This window comes from Drosophila tropicalis, unplaced genomic scaffold, assembly GCF_018151085.1.
Source record: "Drosophila tropicalis isolate 14030-0801.00 unplaced genomic scaffold, ASM1815108v1 contig_108, whole genome shotgun sequence".
In the NCBI taxonomy this organism is placed as follows: Eukaryota; Metazoa; Arthropoda; class Insecta; order Diptera; family Drosophilidae; genus Drosophila; species Drosophila tropicalis.
Genome location: NW_027172444.1, coordinates 1,159,612 through 1,182,889, shown reverse-complemented (window position 1 = coordinate 1,182,889; position 23,278 = coordinate 1,159,612). Strand labels below are relative to the sequence as shown.

Here is a 23,278-nt window from a genome sequence, read left to right as displayed (position 1 = left end):
GAGCGACCTTTGTGTTCACTCGAGTCTTTAACCGAGAATCTGCGACCCTCAGGTAAGCTGGACGAAGACGGACGGGACCTTGGGGGATTCGCTGCGGCTGCGAACTGACGAGAACTTGCGCGAAATATCCGTACGCTTCACTGTCACCGGAGTTGTCGGAGGCCGAACCTTCTCCGGAGTTGCAGAGGGAGACGAAAGACTGTTGGACTTCGGCGCAGTCTTGGACGGCTCCGTGGACATACTCAGGGGACGACCTTACCGACGAACACCGCGTTTGTGCGCGTCCCTTTTTTTTTTTTTGTTTTGGAAGTGAGAAGTGGACTGTATGGGGACGCAAGAACTTTCTCACTGTGCACCGCAGGATTGCGGGAGAATTTTCTCGCGTGTGGCTCGGAAACGAAGCCCCTTTAATGGGGATAGATGCGGAATAATATACGAACGCACGAATGCGGATTGAAAATTACACGTAGACGAAGCGAAATGATTACAAAACAGTTTATATGGATTCGTGTGTAACGATGGGAGTACGTATAAAACAAAACACGAATGAAATATATAAATAAAGATGTATAGAATAAAAGAAAATACGTTTTTATATAAATCTGGATCTGGATATATATATGTGCGCAAAATAATGGCCGGAAAAAATTATATATAATTTTTATATATGAACGGATATATAAATATGGGCCCGATAGTGCTGGAAAAAATTTATATGTATTTATTTATAAATATGGGCGGATATATAAATATGGACCCGATAGTGCTGGAAAAAATATATATGTATTTATTTATAAATATGGGCGGATACATATATGAGCGCAAAAAGTTGGCCGGAAAAATTATATAAATAATTTATAAATATGGACGGATATATAAATGTGGGCCCGATAGTGCTGGAAAAATATATATGTATTCATTTATAAATATGGGCGGATATATAAATATGGACCCGATAGTGCTGGAAAAAATATATATGTATTAATTTATAAATATGGGCGGATACATATATGAGCGCAAAAAGTTGGCCGGAAAAATTATATAAATAATTTATAAATATGGACGGATATATAAATGTGGGCACGATAGTGCTGGAAAAAATATATATGTATTATTTTATAAATATGGGCGGATATATAATTAGGCGAAAAAGGAGAATCGGAAATAATGTGATTTGAATTTGGCGCGCTTGAGCCGCCTATCGATATCACGACTCGACTCACGTGTCACCACTACTCCGAAAACAGCTGTCGGCCGCTGTTTATATATTTGGTTTTTGATTTTGTTTAATTTAATTATGTTAATAATTTTTTTGTGGTTGTGCGGAAAAACCAAGAACAAAAGAACGCTTTTACACACCGCGAGTGTTGTGCGCGAAGGCAAACAAAACAAACGATCAATGCATATGGACAAATGCTTTGATCTATGTATGAACGTACATGCATAAGTATACAGGTGAGTATATATGTAGATATGTATGCACACGCGTTGTTCACAACAACAAAAAAACGTAAGTAATGGTAATTTAATTGGATGTGGGGTTGTGTTAAATCAATGCGCGACACCGAAATGTATTATGTGTTGTGGATATGTACATATGTATGTGCAATGTATGACTATGTAACCATGTATGTACGTACATATGTAAGCAAGTGCACCGGTATCCAAAGACGCGCGTGAGGAAATTAATTTCGCACCTAATTCGAACGCGCAAGAAATCGCGGTGCATACGTTAAGTGCTATTTTAAAAAGAATATTTTTTTTTTTTTTTTTTTTTGCCTTTTGTGTCGTGGTAAATGTGCGAAGGGATTATATGTATATGGATATGTACATATGCGCGTACATCAACAGGTGACGATGTATGTATGTACGTACTACGTAGATACGCGCGTGCGGAAATAAGTTTGTCATTAAAAATAATTATTTCAACACATAAGAAAACGCGGTGAACACTTTGATTATTATTTTTTCCTATTTTTTATAACACTTTAATATTTTTTTTTGTTTTTTAAACTTTTACGCGGATTTGGCAAACAGCTGTGGAAATTACATGTACATGTGAATGCATATGTAAAAAAGTGGATTTGGACAAGTGCGAGGAAAAAAACAAAAATAAAAATGGATAATCGTGGAATGTAAAACGAGAACGTTGGACAAACGCGCTAAGGATAAGGAACTACCATGTAACCTTGGAACAGGTCAGGTATGTACATACAATATGTAAAAGTGTGTAGGTCGCTATGGAGAAGTAGTAGTATGTAAATGAAATGAACAATGAAATTTAGTACTTATCAGGAATTCCGCCGATGCAAGCTGGAGGAGCGGAAGGATATCCGGCTCGAAGGACCAATGTTCGTGGAGGGGCGGAAGGACCCAAATAATATACAAGTAGTTGGCGGATGCCAATTTCTTCTGGATATGGTGAGCGAGTGGTGAATTAATAACGCGCGATAACTTCGGTTAAACAAAACTTATGCTTTATTAAATATTCACAGGGAGCCCGACACACACGAAAAAATGGTTCGGTTTGAAAAAATGACAAATCGTAAAAGAAAAAGAATCAGGAAAAAGAACGGGTGTTCGGGCGAAAAGCTCGATTCAGAATAAATGGCGATGCCCATTGGAAAAACCAAGTCACTCCTCCTGGTGTGACCGTAGATGCCGAGGATCAAAAAACCCTCCTCACTCCTCACCGCTCACTGCTGTTCACCCGGTGGCGTGAACAATAACCTTGCAGAGGGTATTGTAAAATTGGTCAGATGTTCGTAACGCACAGAAGGAGGCGTTTACAACCCCATAAAGTATATAAATTCTTGATCAGCATGAGAAGCTGAGTTGATATAGCCATGTCCGCAAAATTTTTTCTTCTAGAGCTATATGATATAGTGGATTTTCATACTTTATCTTACCCGGGTAATAAAAAACCCCAAAAAAAGATTTCATCCCGATAGCTCTTGAGACGGCTGAGTAAAACGTATACGCACAGACGGAAGGACAGATGGACATGGCTATATCAACTCAGCTTCTCAGGTCGTAAACGCCTCCTTCTGTGCGTTACGAACATCTGACCAATTTTACAATACCCTCTGCAAGGGTATAAAAAGTAAATAAAAATGTATCACAAAATATATAATGAATGAATGCACAGCAACTAGAATCACTGTCTGTTCAGCTCTCTAAAGTGGGAGAAATATGTGCATGCGAAACCAGATTGAGCAATGGAAAAACCGTTTTAATTGTGGCAATTTATATTTCACCGAATCAATCAATAAATAGCATCACGGAATTCATTCATGAAAATTTAATAAAGTATACACCAGAAGTATCGCGGATACTTAGAAAAGATTACGATAAAGTTCCAATGATTTTAAGTGGCGATTTTAACGTAAATTTTGCATTGGACACAGCGGTTCCTTTAATTGACTTTCTCAATACAACATTCAGTTTAAAAATGTGTAACAATCGCACTGAATCAACAACACGATCAAAAACAACAATTGACGCGGTATTTCAAAGATATGTTGACAACATCGGAACCAAAGCATTTGTATCATATTTTAGCTATCATAAGCCACTCGTATCATTTGTTGAAATTGAAAACATTGAGGATGAATAATAATAAAATGAAGAAAATAAAATATGACCTTTATAGCAATATTATAATGAACCTATAATTATCCCGCTCCTAATGCTGCTTTCGTCTCATTCTCTCTCAGTTTGTTTTACGGAAGGTTTCACTTCTATCGTGTCTAACCGTTAGACGCACATTTTTTTATTTATTTTTTTTTTTTTTTGTTTATGTTAAATTTTTTTATTTTTATATTCTTATAAAAATAGACAAAAAAAACCTTCTTTTCGAGTACGAGTTGGGAATCGAACCAGGAACATTCCGAATGCCAAGCGAGCACTTTATCGGCACAGCCACCGGGATTCATACGAAGCTGATGCCAATACTTCTTGATATTCTTTCCACAGAGGCATTACCTATTCGCATTGTCGCTTTTTTGTCAAAAATTAACAATTTTGGTCAGGCGAGCTATTGAAATGCGATGTTGTCCATCTTCACGTCACACACACACTACGAAGCCTGAGCATGTACCGACGAGTGTACTCAAACATATGCAAAACGAGAACACACCCTTCAGTACCAGTCGCCGCAAATTCCTCAGAAAATCCGAGGCAATCCCTTCAGTACCGGTCGCCGCAAATTCCTCAGAAAATCCGAGCCAATTTTTCAGATGTCGCCTCGGAATTTCAGGGGACATGCCATACAAATTTGCGGCTACATTTAACATTGTGTGTCCTAGCGCCTCGGACATTCTATCGATTTTTCGGCGACATTTCGCCGGAATTTCCTCTGAAGACGAATAACAAAGTCGCTCGTGTGTTCAACGGAACTTGCGGCGACATGTCGACGGAATGTCCCAGCAAAATAGTGGTTGATTTCTCAATCGAATTAGCGGCGACATTGTCGATAGAATATCCCAGCAAAATTATACCTCGGATTTACAATCGACATTGCGGCGACATTGTCGATAGAATATCCCAGCAAAATTATACCTCGGATTTACAATCGACATTGCGGCGACATTGTCGATAAAATATCCCAGCAAAATTATACCTCGGATTTACAATCGACATTGCGGCGACATTGTCGACGAAACATTAATGGAACCTTAATATTTTTCATTTCCTGAACACTTGAATGCTTACCCGATTCTGCCACTTCAAAACTCATTTTCATCATTTTTTTGGCGCTTCCTTGGTCGGCCATTCTGAAGGAAAAATATATTATTTACTGTTGTCATTCAAAATTCAAATTCCAAAGTTGATGCCATTTCTATATCGGTAAAATATATTCCTATACTGCTAGAGCTTATAGGCTCATTAAAAATACTTCTAATCTCTGCAAATCGTTTCCCTACAATAAATATTTCACCAAGCTGCTCTGTGAAAGATACTACCTGAAATGGAATGTTTTCACCTATGAAACAAAAATTATCTGGCCTTCTATTGCTAAGAGTGCATCCCTTCACTTTTAAACAATTTTCACCTAACTCTATTTCTTCCTCCTCCCCCACAATTAAACTATCTTCTGCGATTTTCCTAAAAATTTGTGGTAAAATTTGAGTTGGTTTTCGGACAAATCTCTTAAGAGTTTGCAAATAATTTTCGAAAGAGTATGAGGAGCCTAAAATCGGATCACCGATTTGCCCAACAGTCTCTTTTAAGTGGACTAAGCTGTGAACATTGTAGGAAACACTGTTTTCCCCAAAAACAAGTTGAAAATTCTCAACAAATAAGTTCAACATTCGCTGAGAAGTTTCCACATTACTGTGTCTTTGCTTTTGGGAGCATAGCAACCTGTAAGCACAGTGAAGCAATAAAAACTCGTAATACTGGTCACCATTCATTGTATCATTAAGAGCTACAATCCCAGTATACAACAAAAACTGTCTGTACTCAGTTGCCTTCCAATTCGCAAGCTCTACTAATGATCTCGGCTTTCTTGCAAACTCTTTCGGAATATATTTTCGCATGGATTTTAATGCTTCGGAAATTTTCTCTTTGTCAGTTTTTGATATTTTACTGACAACTTTATTTGTACTTATTCTAGTCAAAAATTTACGCATGACACCCTATTCAACAAGATGCATGCAGTCGAGTGGTATTTGTGTTATCATTAAAACACCAATTTTTGAAATGCGGACTGCATGTTTAAATATTCGGCTTGATGATGCGACGGATACTTTCTATTGCGAAAGTCTTCATCTGAGATTAATTCACCATTTTTAGTGCTAAATGTCAAAACAGAGTCAACTTTTCGTAACACTTGAATGCATTTGCTACAACCGTGACTGGAAGTATGACCAGGCGTGCCAGTAACAAATGCTCTTGCAGGAGCATCACACACAATAAGTGAACTTTTTTATTTCCAATGGTTAAGCCATTTTTCATAATCTCGGACAACTCAATTGTGAATTTGGACAAAAATTCATCGGAGTTAAATGGCTTATTGTGACCCATAAATACACCGATCGGCAAAACAGGACATTTATAAATATTATTTAAACGAATAAGTATGGGCCACAATTGCGCACGCGAACTTTTAAACAACGGAAGTCCGTCGACATTAATATCGATGCTTAATACATCGGGAATCTTCGGCAAAATAGAAACTTTATTTAATTGCTTCGACAAGCCTATATGTAAATAGGTGCCGCCTCCTATTACAGCAATGTCAGGCTTTTCGGAGCAATTAAACTTATAGAAGGGCTTAACTTTTAAATTATGTGAATTTAAAATATTCACTAATTCAATAGCACATCTTCGTTTTGGTTTATGCTTTAAATACCAATTTTTCAATTGTGCATTTAAGCCATCACCAACGTTTGCTTGTGCTTCTACGCTACCTATCATATCTCCTAAATTGGCAAAAGTTTCTTCCTCAGCTGGCATGAATTTGCTGACTACCTGAAACTGGCCACTTTCTTGTATGTTTTGAATAGTTCCTAATTCTAGAGACGCACTTCTTGAATTTAAAGCGTCTCTCTCCCTCTTTACTAACCTACGCATTTGCCTACTACTCAACATTTTCCTAAATTTGTACATTTTTTAAAAATTGAACTACCTTTAATTTAAAACAAAAGGGGCTGGAAAAAAGGAAAGTATACATACATATATACATATATTTGAATAATTGTACTTAACTTAAGGAGGGGGTAAGTTTTAAAATTTGAAAAGAACGAAATTATCTTTTATTTTAGAATAATTTTATTTTTTGTCTAAAAAATTAACCATAAGAAAAAGTATGCCATGTTTAATTTAAATTAGTTGTTATTTGCAGACAATATATTTGTGGATTTTTTGAATTTTTTTTTACTTTTTATTTATAATAATATTGAAGTAAACACAAAATTGGATAATTTATTATTATAGTATATACAATAATAATAAATAATTTGTTATAAAAAACAATTAAAACGACAATTCAGCAAATGTAAACCAATTATGAATTAATTGATTTGATTTTCTTTCATAATTAGTTTTCATAATTAGACCACAACAAAATATTTGAACTTGGCACATTGTATGGTTAACGGCACATTTTGGGAACGGCCCGGGATTGAACCTGGTATATTAATTAATCAATTTTGCTGGCAAAACACTTTGTTTTTATTTTGCTTTCACTTTTCATCCTTTAATTTATCCACTTATTTTTCACTGCTTTTGCTTTTGTTTCTTGCATTAATCTTTATTTGCATTCAAATACAAATAATGCTATCAATTTTTATTTAGTTATTTATTAAACGCTAACAACATATTGTGTTGTTTCAAATAAAAAAAAAACACTTTTTGCCAGCAAAATATGTATGCAACCACTACAAATTTTATTTTGCTTAATACGCAATTATAATCTAAATAATATTAAATTGCGCTTACCTTTATTTAATTATGAATTCACTGAATTTTCACTGAAAATTAATTTATAATATCAATATCACTCCTGCTCTTACGAAAATCTATCGCAAATGCACAGAGAAACGCAAAGTGCATAGCGACGCGCAAACAAAAGGAAATAAAAAACAACAACACTAAGAAACGAAAATTAGGAAGTGGCGCGAGCCCAAAAGGTAAACAAAAACAACAATACAAAGTTTCATCTTCGCTTTGTCAAATTTTGCTTTCCATCTTCCGCTATGTCGCGTGCCGAAAACAAAGAGTGTAATCAAGCATAGCCGACTATGCAAAACTGTATGTAAATATGATATACAATAAGAATTCTAAACGTACCGGATTCATTAATTGCATAATCAGGGTACATATAATTAAAATATAAATTATATTTATAAAGTTGTTGTATATAAAGTTTTAATCCGCCATCAATTTTATTTTTACTCATAATTAATTAGGGTATACAATAATCATCGAAGCATAAAATCTTCTTTGCTGCTGCATGATTACTTCTTGCCCAAATTTTTTTTTTTTCAAATGAGAAATATATATATGTACATATCTGTATGTACAATGACGACATTAGCTCGTTCGGGTGCCTTCGGCTAACCTCAGCATGAAATGCGCTGGCAGAATTTTTTTCTGTCGACGTCAGTAGTTCGGAATATGTGGCGATTTTGTCCCCGGCGACATTTGGTACTGAAGGGCAGCGACACAGACATGAGCTCATCGTTCTGCGATCTGTGGCAGACTGAAATATTTTCGATGTCTAGCAACACTGCGGCCGCTCTCTGGGGTTCTACGCTGTTCGGCTTTTGCCGAAGTTCTCTGGGGTTCCACGCTCAGCAGTGCTGCCAGATGCATATATTTTTACATGAATACATGTATTTCAGGCCTTTATCTTGTAAAACTTGTAAACGTCCTCAAAATTCATGTATTTTTGTATAGAAATTGCAAAATATTACAAATTTTATATTTTTAATTTGGAATTGCAAAATATTACAAATTTTATATTTTTAATTTGGAATTTCGAAAAAAAATTTATTTATTGATTAAGTTTAATTTGAACGGCTCTCATAAGCATAAAATATGGTAACGCCTTTACCAGATGTGCTTAAGATTTTCGATAAATTAACACTGATACTTATGAGTATTTGAATTTCCAAAGTCAGGCATCATTTATATTGGTGACTAGAGCTGGCAAAAGATCGATGTTTGTCCACATCGATGTTTTTTATTTGAAAACATCGATTAATCGATTAAACATCGAAGTTAGTAAAAGAATTTTTTTTTTTCATTTATTTAATATTGACTTCATTATTCAACATATATATAAAAAAATAACAAAATATTGTTTTTCAAACAAACTTAAATTAACAGTATTTTGATTTTTATACCCTTGCAGAGGGTATTATAAAATTGGTCAGATGTTTGTAACGCACAGAAGGAGACGTTTCCGACCCCATAAAGTATATATATTCTTGATCAGCATGAGAAGCTAAGTCGATATAGCCATGTCCGTCTGTCCGTCTGTCCGTCTGTCCGTCGGTGCGTACGCGTTTTACTCAGCCATCTTAAGAGCTATCGGGATGAAATTTTTTTGGGAGCTTTTTTTTTACCCGGGTGAGATAAAGTATGAAAATCTTTGGGATCGGACTACTATATCATATAGCTCTGGAACAAAAATTTTTGCAAAAATTGGAGTATCCCCATGAAATTTACCAATATAATAGAATTTGATATAAAATCTCAGATCCCAAAATTTGACCCTGATCGGATAAATAGAACACAAGTTACAGTCTATATAAATCGGTTCAATCGCTGCCGGCAGCTCTGCTTGCTGCCTACTACGTCACCATCTGTTAACAGAGCACATGCATACACACACAGACGCAACGCTACATAAACTGTATGTGTATGCGTGCGTTGCTTTGCTTAGGGAATGAGGGAAGAAGAAGAACAAATTGTACATAGTATGAAGAGTAAAATTGTTTTGTTTGTATATTAATGAATTGAGTTGCAGAAAAGAAATTTTGAACATGTGAAATTATTATTGTCAAGGACTGCAAGGGTATATAAACTTCGGCATAGCCGAATTTAACTTCTTTGATATTTTCAAAACAAATTAGATTACGAAAATATTATTACTTAACTTAACACTATTTAAAGCTTTTAAAAACAAATGAAATATCCAAAATATAATGATAACTTAACATAACAGTTTTGTGAGTTTTTCAAACAAATTAAATTATGAAAATATAATGACTCAACTTATCAGTTGTTTGAGATCCATTCATTTTTATTTAGGAAAACCAGCATATCCACATTTTTTGGCTTTAGTGAACTTCGTTTTCCACTCACTATTAAACCTGCTTTGCTGAACATACGCTCACTTTCAGTTGACGTAGCCGGTACGCAGAGATATTTTTTTGAGCTCATCTTCAATGGCTCATCAGTCGAGATCTGAAAAAATTTTAGTATTAATTATAATGCTAGATTTTATATAGCATGAATTACCTTCCAGTAGTCTAAAGGGTTTAAACTAGAGTTTATATTTTCCATGTTGAAGTATTGACGAAGGGTCAAAATCGAATCAACTCGGGAATTACGAATTTTTTGAGTTTTGTTTTTTACATACATAAAACGATAATCTTACCTTTGCCACTAGAACTTTCTACAAACCGCTCCATTTCAATCACTGCCTGCCAACACCAAAAGCCTAAAATTTAATAATTTTCATATTAAAATGGTATACTTAATCAGTCTTTTTAATGTAGAAAAGTTGTTTAATGCATAAAAGTTTCTTACTTACCACTTTCGTTCCACGTGCAATTACTAAGTGATGGTACAAAATTTGCGAAAACAACGAACATCGGTTTACGAACATCGATGTTTCATTTTCAAATTGAAACATCGATACATCGATATAACATCGATATTCCGCCCAGCTCTATTGGTGACGATTTTCGCGTAAATTTTTAATAAAATTATCATGGAAGTCTCTTCAAGCAGTGACAGCGAAGAGGAAAAGCGAAACGCACCTTTTAACAAAAAAAGAAAGTTATACGAAGCAAAATATTCGCTTTTGTGGGAAAAAATTGACAAATATGCCGCTTGGATACAAAAAAGCGGGAAAGGGTGCTTCTTCTTCCATTGTAAGGTTTGCAATGTTGATTTAAAGTGCGGTACCGGTAAGAGGGTTTTGGACAACCACTTACTTTGTTCTAAACATAAGAACAATATCAAAAGTATGTATTGCGTGCATTATTTGTTGTGTATTGTGTTTGTGATGTCATAACTGTTTTTTCAATGTTTACATGTATGTACTTATGTGATGTCCCCTAACCTCTCTAAATTAACTTAACTGAATGTAAGTTGCGTGTTAACTTCTTAACATTTATTCAGGTTGTGATAAGTTTCATTGGATTTGCAGGTGTACATCAACCAACATAAACATCAATGTTGCCAGAAACGGCAAACAAAATTTTTCAAGATAAAGTTAAAGGCGGAGAAGTGCAAATGGCTTTATTTTTGGCCATAAAAATCATAGTCATAATTTAACTGCCGCCGTGTACAGACGTGTTTTTTAATGCACTCCGCAAAAATTGAGTGTAAAAAAAAGACCGCGTTTGCAAAAAATTTGTGTAGGCCTCAGAGACGCCTATTTATAATCATATTGCTATTAGATTGCTCTAATAGCAATAAATACTAAGTTGCAACAACAAAGTGCGTAATTTTTACAAAAGCCATGTCCACCAATTCTGGCCCAAGCTCTCTCGATCCCCAACAGCAACAGCTACAAGAACTAATTGTACAACAACAACGTGAGCGTCGACTCTCGGTCCAACGCAACAACGCGTACTTTTCGGTAGTGTCGCCGACCCCACTGAATGCTAACGTAAGCAATAACACCGAAAGTGTCAGCCACTCAGCAATCAAAAGCAACTTACCGTGGAGAGAGCAGTGTGCTTCTCCATCAATAACGATAACTGGGTCACCGATTGCAGCGACCAGCACCGTCAGCTCGTTGACAGCAACTACTGCAACGCCTGCCGAAGTATTGACCTGCCTCAAGCCGTCAACGACAAGTCGCCCTGAGTCAGCTACAATAGTAAATCTAACGACTTCTGTCCAAACTGGAATGGATAGATATATTAAAATAACTAAGCGGAAGCTAAGCCCGCAAAAGAAAAAAAGTGGCAACACGCCGAAAATAACCAAACCAAATGAACGAGTAGCACCCCTTAGCGGGAATCGTTTTAAAATTCTTGCCGATTAGCAAGATGATCAAGCCCGCTGTAGATAAAGTTAAATCGGCTAGACCACCCCCCTTATACTTGGAGCCAACTGCAGCGCCCTGATTTCGAAGCTAGTAGAAACACTAGGCAATAACTTTGTTGTAACCCCTCTCAATAGGGGTAACATTAAAGAAATTAAATGTCAAACCCAAACTGAGGACAATTTCCGCATCATCGAAAAGTACCTCCGTAATGCTAACATCAACTTCTATACCTACCAACTAAAAAGCAGTAAAGGGCTCCAGGTTGTGTTGAAGGGGATTGAGCCATCGGTCCCTACTCAAGAAATAGCAGACGCGTTGGTCGAAAAAGGGTTTGCGGTCAAATCCGTTGTCAACATCATCAACAGGAACAAAGTCGCACAGCCGCTCTTTAAAATCGAGCCCAACCAGATGCAAAGCGGTCGAAGCCAAATGAAGTGCACCCAATCTACAACCTATCAGCTCCTATTGCACAGAAGAATCACCATAGAGGAGCCCCATAAGAGACACCAACCACCGCAGTGTAAAAACTGCCAGGTATACAACCACACCTCTAACAACTGCAATCTCAGGTCAGTGTGTGTTGACTGTGGCGAACATCATAAAGATGGCATTTGCACCAAGGAGAGAAACAATGTCCCACTAAGACTATGCAGTAACTGTGGAGGGAACCACACGGCCAACTACAGAGGATGTCCTGTCTTTAAGGATCTTAAATCTCACCTAAACGGGCGCAAACCCCCAGCTGGACCAAAAGTCACCGTCAACGCCTCTAAAACTACACCGGAGGTATTCTTCGCCAAGGCTGTTAGATCATCTAACATGCCTGCTACATACAGTCCTAGTGTATCCTTCGCTAGTGTGCTCCGAACTGGACAGACGGAGCCCGCAAAAGAGACCCCGTCACTCCACCATCTACACCATCTAGAGAATCCGTAACCTAGCGCACTTGCCAGCAAACCCAAGGGCTTAGAGGCCCTATTGATCTCACTCAATCAAAACATGACCACTTTTATGACGTTCATGCAAAACTGTATGCACGAACTGATGCGGAATCAAAACCTGCTTATCCAGAAGCTTATCGAGAATAAATAATGGCTTCCCTAAGTCTATGTCTTTGGAATGCTAACGGCATCTCCAAGCACAAACATGAACTGCAACTATTCCTAGACTCAAGTGAAATCGACGTTTTGCTGATTTCGGAAACACATTTAACATCAAAAAATAATTTTCAAATACCAAAATATACCTTCTATGCAACAAACCATCCAGACGGAAAAGCTCATGGCGGGACTGGTATCCTAATCAAAAACCGTATAAAACACTCGTTCCTCAACAGATTTGAAACACAGCACCTACAAGCAACTGCTATAACCGTCCAAACCAGCTGCGGCAACACTACATTGGTTGCCCTGTACTGCCCACCACGCTTCTCAATCTCTGAAAAGGAATTTACCGATTTCTTTAACACACTCGGAGATCGCTTCATTGCAGCAGGGGACTATAACGCCAAACATACGCACTGGGGATCTCGCCTGGTAAATCCTAAAGGCAAGCAGTTGTACAACACAATAGTCAACCCTCTCAATAAGATGGATTGCGTCTCACCGGGTAGGCCTACTTATTGGCCCACAGATCCACAGAAAGTGCCTGACTTGATTGATTTCGCAGTAACCAAGAGGATTCCACGTAATCGGATCACTGTGGATACACTGCTAGATTTAACTTCCGATCACTCTCCAGTGCTATTCACACTATTAACAAGACCTCAAGTACTTGATCGCCCATATAGGCTCTTAAACAACAAAACAAATTGGCTTATATTTAAAATGTACATGAGTGCCCATATTGACTGTTCGCCGAAACTGGATGCTGCAGAGGACATTGATATGTGCGTCTCTGCACTTGAGTCTATGATGGCAGCTGCAGCAAGAGTATCTACTCCACCTGCCTCTTCTTACACTAAACCTGTTGACAGGCCTACGAACCGGCGGATAGAACAATTAGTAACGGAAAAACGACGTCTAAGAAGATAATGGCAGATTACTCGCTCACCAGCAGCAAAACTTCGCCTAAAGGCATGCTAATCGCAACCTCTCCAAGGCGTTAAGACAAGAGGAAAGCTGGGCTCAAAGACAATACATAGAAAAGCTCAGCCCAACCAGCACTAAACATTCTCTGTGGAAAGCCCACCCAACTTTAAGCGCTCCTACAGAGACATTTTCACCGATAAGGAGTCCAACCGGTGGATGGGCCCGCAGTGACGAAGAGAGGGCATCCGTATTTGCCACACATCTTAAAATGGTTTTCCAGCCAAATCCAACATCAAACTCATTTGTACTTCCCCATTCGAGCACACTAACGGATAGTGAGTACTCGGAACTCCAATCGGACGAGATCACTGCAGTTATTAAAAACCACATAAAGCCAAAAAAAGCCCCTGGCCATGACCTAATCACACCGAAAATGATCCTGGAACTCCCTATCATTGCCATACAATACATCTGCAAACTGTTCAACGCTATAATAAGAATTGGCTACTTCCCAAGAACATGGAAAAGGTCCACTATCATCATGATTCCTAAAGTGGGAAAGGACAAAACCCAGCCATCATCCTATAGGCCAATTTGTTTGCTGCCTTGTCTTTCGAAGCTTTTTGAAAAGGTCCTGCAGATCCGACTAAACTCATTTCTGGCATCGGAGAACACAATCCCTTCACACCAGTTCGGCTTCCGCGAAAAACATGGTACAATTGAACAAGTCAATCGCATAACATCCGAAATACGAACAGCATTCGAACTAAAAAAATACTGTGCGGCTGTCTTTCTCGACGTTGCCCAGGCTTTCGATAGAGTTTGGCTGGAGGGTCTGATGTTCAAAATCCGGCAAAAACTGCCACAGTACACCCACAAACTCATGGAATCTTACCTTTACAATAGGCAATTCGCTGTAAGATGTAATGGCTCCGTCTCGGCTGATTTTGAAATCAAAGCTGGTGTACCGCAAGGCAGTGTACTCGGCCCATTGCTCTACCTACTGTACACTGCAGACTTACCAACGAGTTTAGGACTTACAACGTCCACTTTTGCCGATGACACGGCAATCCTCAGCAGATCCAAATGCCCAATACAAGCCTCTGCGAAATTAGAGGAACACCTCAAGGTGGTAGAGGAATGGCTAGCAACCTGGCGTATCCGGGTCAACCAGCAGAAATGCAAACATGTTACATTTACGCTTAACAGAAGAAACTGTCCAGCTCTAATGCTAAACAACGTACCAGTTCCTCAAGCCGTGGATGTCACTTACCTTGGCATCCACCTAGACAGAAGACTAACTTGGCGCAAGCACATCGAAGCAAAAAAGTCACAGCTTAAACTGAAAGCGAGTAGCCTACATTGGATCATCAATGCTCGGTCCCCTCTACGTCTGGAATATAAAGTGCTCCTATACAACTCCGTACTGAAACCCATCTGGACTTACGGAGCCGTACTATGGGGGAAGGCAAGTACCAGCAATGTCGATATTATACAAAGAGCGCAGTCGAAAATTTTAAGATCAATCACGGGGGCCCCATGGTATATACGGAACGACAACATTCAAAATGATCTAAATATACCTAGCGTAAAATCTGAAATAGGTAGTCAACAACTAAAGTATTCTGCGAAACTGGATGCACACCCAAATGTTCTTGCCAATTCCCTTACGCGATTTAATAATAGAACTCGTCTTAAAAGAAATGACAGACCAACCCAATAACAAGTGATTCGGGCCGCCTCCAATATCCCCAGGATTTATCTAAAGTACTAGATTAAGAAAAATATCTCAAACTTGTTGTTAGGCTCTAATTTAAGAGTAGATTCAACAAATATATATTAAACGTTAAAAAAAAAAAAAAAAAACTCACTGTTTGGCATGTTACATTATGTTAAGTTAAAAGCTTTGTTAGGATCATTTGTGATTCGATTCCTTGTTAAAATACAAAAATACATGAAAAACAAAACTGGATTTTGCAATGCATGGGAGTAATTTTATTTTCGTAGCAGTTATTTTTTTACTCAATAAGGTTAAACGGGGGGAATTAAATTCTGCCGGCGTCGACATGCAAAGACCAGCAGACGGTGCCCGAACCATGATGAAATAAGTATAAGGTGGTCCCATCGGCAGCAGCGCTGCTCATGACGAGGTCTTATTTCAGTTGTCGTTTGACTTTGAACAAGTAAAGTTGTGAGGGGACAAATTTTTTCGTATTTTTTTTAATTAACCCTACGATGGCCACAAAATTATCCCATGAGTTTCGCGACGAGTCTTCGTCATTTACATATGTCGATGAAGTCTCGCATGGCGGTCTGATAATACCGTCATTTAAATTTCGAGAAACATTAAAAGAATTGGAACACATATTTCAAAGTTTCACTAACAAGAATTTTGAGTTAAAAAAAAATGTTAAGGAAAACCTGTTAAAGTCTGCATTCCAAATAAATTTAAATTTAAATATAAAAAAATTTTATTTTAAAATTAGAATCTACTTTAGAGTTAAGGCCTTAAACAAAAAAATATGCAAAAACAACGTAGTTGGTAGTTCTAAATTATTAAAAATATTATTTTAAAAATAAAATGTTTTTCTATTTTACTGTGCTAATTTAAACCCCTTAGACCACGTACGGGTTAAGCAACACACAATATTGACATCTCTCTTACACTTCCTGAGCTACGTTCCTCTCACTTGCACTTATTCTTAAGATACATAGGACCGTACGATTTCCCGACAGAACCACCTTATACTTATTTCTTCATGCATAGGACCGTACGATTTCCCGACGGGACCCCCTTTTTCCCTTTTTCCCCTTTTCCCCAACTTTTCAATTTTTCCTCCTAGACCCTCCCCCACCCAAAAATAAAAAAACAAACAAAAATTAAAAAAAAAAAAAAAAAAAAAAAAAAAAGGCAAAAATAGGAAAAATGCAGCATCAAATAATATTTATTTTCTTGACGGCTTTTCCATACCCTTGTTACTTATGGATGAGGGAAAAATTTGAACATTATTACCATATACATATTATTTTTATATAATACATACATAATTTGTCAATAACTTGAGACTTATAAATTGATCATTAAATAAGCATGTTCTTTTGATGTGAAACAAATGTAAATTTCACATAATTTTACATGCATCGTCGGTTATGGCCAAGCATACTCTGTGTTTTCGGCACGCGACAAAAAGAACAAAGTTAAAGCGGAACATTGCATTGTTGTTTTTATTTAACATTTCGGCACGCGTCGCTTTGTTATTTTCGTTTCTCTTTCCATTTGATTTAGAATTTCGTACAAGCTAGTTGTCACAAAAGTGAGGAGTTAGAAACTTAAAAATTAATTAAAAATATTAAAAAAATTAAAAAAAAAAAAAATTTAAATTTTTTTTTTTTTAAAGTATTTATTCCTTGGGAGTGAAACATTTCAGTGAAAATAATTCAAATTTAAAAAAAAAAAAAAAATAAACTCTCTTTTTTTAAAATTTTTTATCCCTTGGGATTGATTTTATATTTCCGGATTTTATTTATTTTCAAATTAAGTGCACATGCGGTCTTATTCACTATATTCAAGAGAGTGTGCCCGTACCCCGCCTTAGCGTATTATACCCTTTTAGTGTGCCCAAATTCGGTTATCGGGGAAATTCACTGAGACGAGGAGCGGGCTTATTTAAAATACTCCTAATGTTTACATTCGGCCAATCCTGACATTTGATCGACCTCGATCATACAATTCAACAAACATAAAACATACAATATACATATATACAATACATACAATATACATATAAATACTGCTTATCAGATACATATTACAAACAGAAACTCACAGTTTTATCACACGCATGCATCCACGGCTTGAGTCGGGCTGATTCTAAGATACCTTTGTAGGGCAATTGAGTAAGTTGACAATCGTCAATATCGGTGACTTCGTAACGGTCATTTGGAAGAACTCGATTTATTTTATAAGGACCACGGTATTTAGGAGCGAACTTTTTGCACGACCCGGGAGTGACATCTACATTGCGAATGGCAACAAAATCATTGACTCTATAGGATAATGGTGCCCTATGCCTTAAGGCGTACCGCTTTTCATTGCGCTCCTGCGATAATTGAATTTTCGCACTTGCCTCTTGCCTAGTGGCCTCAAGGTTACAGGGGTTTTCTGAACTAAATTTCTCGTCAAGATACTCGGTTAATTCGTCTACTAAGGGGCCTCGCTGATCGCAACCAAACAACAACATTGACGGAGTTTTACCGGTACTACACTGCACTGAGTTATTAATAGCGAACTCGACACGATTAACTAATTTATACCAATCGGCTTGGGCTAAAGGTTCTGACAGCTTTCCCAACATTGGGGTCAACACACGGTTCACACGTTCGACCTGCCCATTGGCTTGAGGGGCAGCAGTCGCTACTTTAATGTGGTCAATATTTCGATTTTCTACAAACTCAGCAAACTCAAACGACGTAAAACACGTACCTCTGTCGGATATAACTCTTCTTGGTCGGCTATAATAATCAAAATATTTTTCTAACGCGGCGGTTACTTCTTTGGTACTAGTGGAATTTACGGGATACAATTTGACAAACTTTGTAAATGCGTCAATCACTACCAAAAGGTGCTTTCTTTTGATGTAACACTCGGTAAGGGACCTAAGTGGTCAACATGGATAGTATCAAATGGAATCGGACTTTTCGGAATACTATGCAAGGTTCTATTATGTATAGTTCTTGGAACACTATGTAGAATACACGGCAGACAATCTTTTATAAACGACTCAACCTTTGGATTCATTAATGGGAACCAGTACTTTTCTTTCAAATTGTTTACACATTTCTCAACGCCTAAATGACCTAGTTTCTCGTGACACCTTCTTATTAATTCCCCTTGCATGCGAGCCGGTGCATACAAACACAGTCTTTCCTTAGCATTTCTTTTGTACACTATACCATCTATTAACTCAAATCCAACATCATTGGATTTTTCTAACTTTTCTCTTAGTTTACGGATATCCGGATCTCTTATTTGTTCTGACTGCAATAATAAATCAACATCTTGCGGAGACGCACCCACTACACCAACCAGGTTTGCCGACTCATTTCGATCGAGCTGGTCACTTCTTTCGATTTGGTTACTCAATCTCGGATCAACAGAACTTTCATTTAAAGAAACGCAAGGTTTATTCTTAACCAGTTTTAGCCGACTTCTTTCTAAACATAGCTCACACGGTCTGAAACAACTCTTCGCTAAATGAACACACGGGTTTGTCCCGAACGGTCCTAAATAATTCTTCCCTAAAGGAGCACATGGTTCTATTTTACACGGGTTTATCTCACACGGGTCTATCTTACACGGGTTTTTCTCAAACGGGTCTATCTTACACGGGTTTTTCTCAAACGGGTCTATCTTACACGGGTTTTTCTCACACGGGTTTTTCTCACACAGGTCTATCTCACACGGTTTTGTCTCAAACGGTTTTATCTCACACGGGTCTATCTCACACGGTTTTACGCAACTTTCCTCAAAAGTAATATGCGGTTCACAAGGTTCAATTGGGGCATTCTGGTCTCTCTTCACTAATAAATCGCAAGGATCAAAATCACCTTCTACAATATTCTCTAACAACTCGGTTTGCCGACTTAATGCATCTACATGGCCCATGTTTGAACCGGGTCTGTGAGCAATGGTATAATCAAAGTTTTCCAATTCCAACGACCACCGCGCAATGCGGGGATTTATTGATTTTTTACTCAAGGTTTGGACCAATGAATTACAATCGGTAACGATCAAAAATGGTCTGTGTTCTAAATAAACGCGAAATCGGCGCACGGCATATATTATGGCCAAAGTTTCAAGCTCAAAACTGTGATAACGGGACTCGGCGGCTGTCGCCTTTCGGGAATAATAAGAGACTGGATGCATTTTGCCATCAGTCTGTCTTTGCATCAAAGAGGCACCGAAGCCATTTGAACTGGCGTCAGTATGCAACTCAGTTTCGTAGTTAGGGTTAAAGATAGCTAATACGGGCGGACTGGATAAGGCGGATCTTAATGTAAGAAATACATTTTTAGCGGTTTTGTTCATCGGAAATGGACCACCTTGTTTAAGCAACTCAGTTAACGGTTTAGCTATGCTGGAGAAATTCGGAACAAATTTGCGAAAATAAGAGAATAAGCCTAAGCACGAGTGTAACGCTTTGCTGTTAAGTGGTTCTGGGTATTCTTGAATAGCTTTTAAATGTGTATTATTTGGTAAAATTCCCTTTTCACTGACTTCATATCCTAAATAATCTATGCTCTTCTGTAGGAAAATGCTTTTCTTCAAATTGAGCTCTAAATTGTACTGAATAAAACGATCTAACAGTTTTGCTAACAACTTAAGATGCTGATCTACAGTGCGGGTGGCAAGAATAATGTCGTCCATATATACTACAAGTTCTCGATCTCTAATCATATCACTAAGTATGTTCGATATAAATCTCTGAAATACAGCTGGTCCGTTCTTTAGACCAAAAGGCATTCTCAGATATTCGAACTGCCCATCGGGTGTAACGAATGCTGTGTATTTAATTGAATCCTCTTCCATGCCTACATGGTAAAAGCCACTTTTCAAATCTATGACGGAGAAAACGGTCTTGCTCTCCAGGTATTCTAGGCAATCTTCTATCAAAGGCAATGGAAAATTATCCCTCACAGTCTTCTTATTTAAACCTCGATAATCAACGCACATTCGTATATTGCCATCCTTTTTTCGCACTAGGACGATGGCGGACGCATAGGGGGGAGTTGCTTGGTCGGATTACATTATTGGCTAACAACTCACTAACCGTTTTAGAAACGATTCCTCTTTCATAATATGATAACCTTCTAGGACTACTATGAAATGGTGTTGTATCTGTCAGACATATTCTCATCATATATTTAGGCAACCCGTAATTAATTGAAAATCGGTCAATGTAATGCTCATGCACAATGTCTCGGCACTCACGCATCGCGCCTAATCCAAATTCACTGCCAACAGTAGTATTCCCGGTATCTGACAGCGTTGCACAAACAGTTTGCAACTCTGTTAGCCATTCTCGAAACGGGGATGCATTCGTGTTTACATTAGGGTTATTACAATTATTATGTAGATCAGTGGTGTTATTACTAATGGTATTATGCTTAGGATATTTAGTAAACAGGGATGCACAGAAGGATTTGTAAACAAAAGCAATGGTACTCTTTAATGATGCAGAATTCTTTTCATACTTTCTTACATTTTCAATCAATGAGAACTTAAGACCTATTTTATTCAAGGCGTCTCTACCAAGAAGTAGTTGCGTCGGCATAATATTATCGGGAATAACTAAAAATTGAATTTCATAATATTTTTTGCAAAACAGAACTAAACATTTGACTGTTCCAAAAGTCAGAATAGAGCCACCGCTCAGTCCATGAAAAGAACTTTTAACTAATTTATCGCAATCTAAATGCGGCATCAACGCTCTACTGGCAAAACTTACTGGGCTTCCGGAATCTAATAGGGCAAAAATATTATTAACATCAGTGCATCCCTCTTTACAAGATATTCTTAAACTTACTAATTGAATAAATGACTTATCATCAATGGTGTCCGGGTCTTCACTAGAGCTCATGGCGGCGATCTGGGTTCGCATTGGACAATTCCGGTACTGATGGCCCACTTTGAAGCACCGATAGCAACTTCCTTTTGGTCTCTCCGGGCGTGGACAGTCAAACATTAAGTGACCAATCTGGCGGCAATTGAAACATCTCTTATCCTTTGCAGCAGGCGTAATGGCCTGCAAACGGTCTGAAGTCTGACGAGCCTGAGGAACGTAGTTTTTGGCTGGTGGCTGAACTGATTGAAAACGCATCATCTTCTCTCGCAATTCATTCAGAGAAGTACAATAATACAAAGGAGCTGACAATCCGGTTCGATCTTGTAGTCCGTCAACAATGTATTTGACCACATCGGTGTCTTCAAAATTGCCCTGCTGAGCAATATTTCGCATAATGATGAAATACTGCAAGAGTGACTCTCCTTTGCCAATTGAGCGCTTCCTCATCTGGTTAGCAATCTCGTAGTTTGTCATTTGTAGGCCAAATACCTTCACAAGGGCATCCTTCAGCTCGCTCCAGGTTGTAGTCTTTTCATATGTCATGTATGCTTTAGCAGATCCCTCCAGCAGTCGGTTGCCCAACGACCAACATTGGGCATCACTCAGTACATACACTCTTGCTGCTTTCTCCAGCTCACGAATCCATACGTGAATGGACAGATCACCATCACCAGAGAATTTAGGTACAGTAGTTTCGACATCTTTCAAGTTCATGCGGCAATTATATTCCGGTCCGCCTAAGTTCTCCTCCAGCTCCATAACACGTGTTTTTAGCTCCGCCAGGTTTTTACGTGCTGTATACAATTCGATGCTACTAAGAATCGAAGACAATTCGTCGGTTTCGCTCGCTTGTGCGCTTTCACGAACATGCACGTTCGCGTCTGGTCCTACAGAGGTCTCACGAGACATCGTCGGCGACTGGTTAGCACCCACTTGATCCGGTGTACTTGGCTGCTCAATGTTTCCCACGCCGCGCTGCTCAATAAGAGGCTCCGGACCAACATCCACAAGTTGTCCGGCAAGCACATTTGCAGACACTGCTGGGCTGACTGCCTGCTCTTCGGGTACATCACTCTCTCCAGACTGATTCTGTGCCATGACTTGTTTTACCAATGCTCGCAATTGGTAAATTGACGCTTCTTTGTCGCAAGGTACTTCCTTGGCCGCTAGCAACTCAAACAATGCGGTTTTGTTTAATTTAATAATCTCGGTGTATTTCATGAAAATACGTTTTTTAGGGCAAACCCCACACCTGATTTGTAAACTCTCTACTTTTTAAAGTAATTAATCCCTTGGGATTGATTTTATATTTCCGGATTTTATTTATTTTCAAATTAAGTGCACATGCGGTCTTATTCACTATATTCAAGAGAGTGTGCCCGTACCCCGCCTTAGCGTATTATACCCTTTTAGTGTGCCCAAATTCGGTTATCGGGGAAATTCACTGAGACGAGGAGCGGGCTTATTTAAAATACTCCTAATGTTTACAAAAGGTAAGTTTGCATGCATTTCAAAATAAATCAAATAAAGTTTCATGAAAATAAATTTTGAAAATAGAAGTGACAAATTTTAATTTTTTATGTTGCAGATGTCTGAAGGAGGACAGCCGGCGGAGAAAGTACATAGTCCGAAATGCCATCGGCTGCACCAAAAATAGTCAACAAAATGAAGAATCGCCGTACGAAGGCATTAGAAGTTACATAATTTATTGTTTATGTTTATTGTTATACCCTTGCTGTGAAGTAAAAATTTAATAAATGAATAAATTAATTAAAAGAAAATTTTGTATTTTGTATTTTATTTTTCTATGGACAACACTATCCACATTCAATGTAATTGTCGATGTAACATCCTCTGAAGCGCATGAAAAGAAGATCCGTCGATCA

General features: G+C 38.0%; 1 protein-coding gene across 1 annotated transcript; it reads right to left on the bottom strand.

Annotated features, from left to right (window-relative positions):
• Window positions 1-21,099: 21,099 nt before the first annotated feature.
• On the bottom strand, window positions 21,100-22,746 carry LOC137573093 (uncharacterized). The gene is made up of 2 exons (XM_068284950.1): window positions 21,354-22,746; window positions 21,100-21,289 (listed from the first exon to the last, which is right to left on the bottom strand). The coding sequence occupies exons 1-2, from the start codon at window positions 22,611-22,613 to the stop codon at window positions 21,272-21,274; spliced, it is 1,278 nt and encodes a 425-aa protein (XP_068141051.1). The 5' UTR covers window positions 22,614-22,746; the 3' UTR covers window positions 21,100-21,271.
• Between the last annotated feature and the right edge of the window lie 532 nt (window positions 22,747-23,278).

Excerpts from the sequence above, each read along its gene's own strand:
- LOC137573093 (XM_068284950.1), bottom strand. The coding sequence starts at position 22,613 with ATGAAATACACCGAGATTATTAAATTAAACAAAACCGCATTGTTTGAG.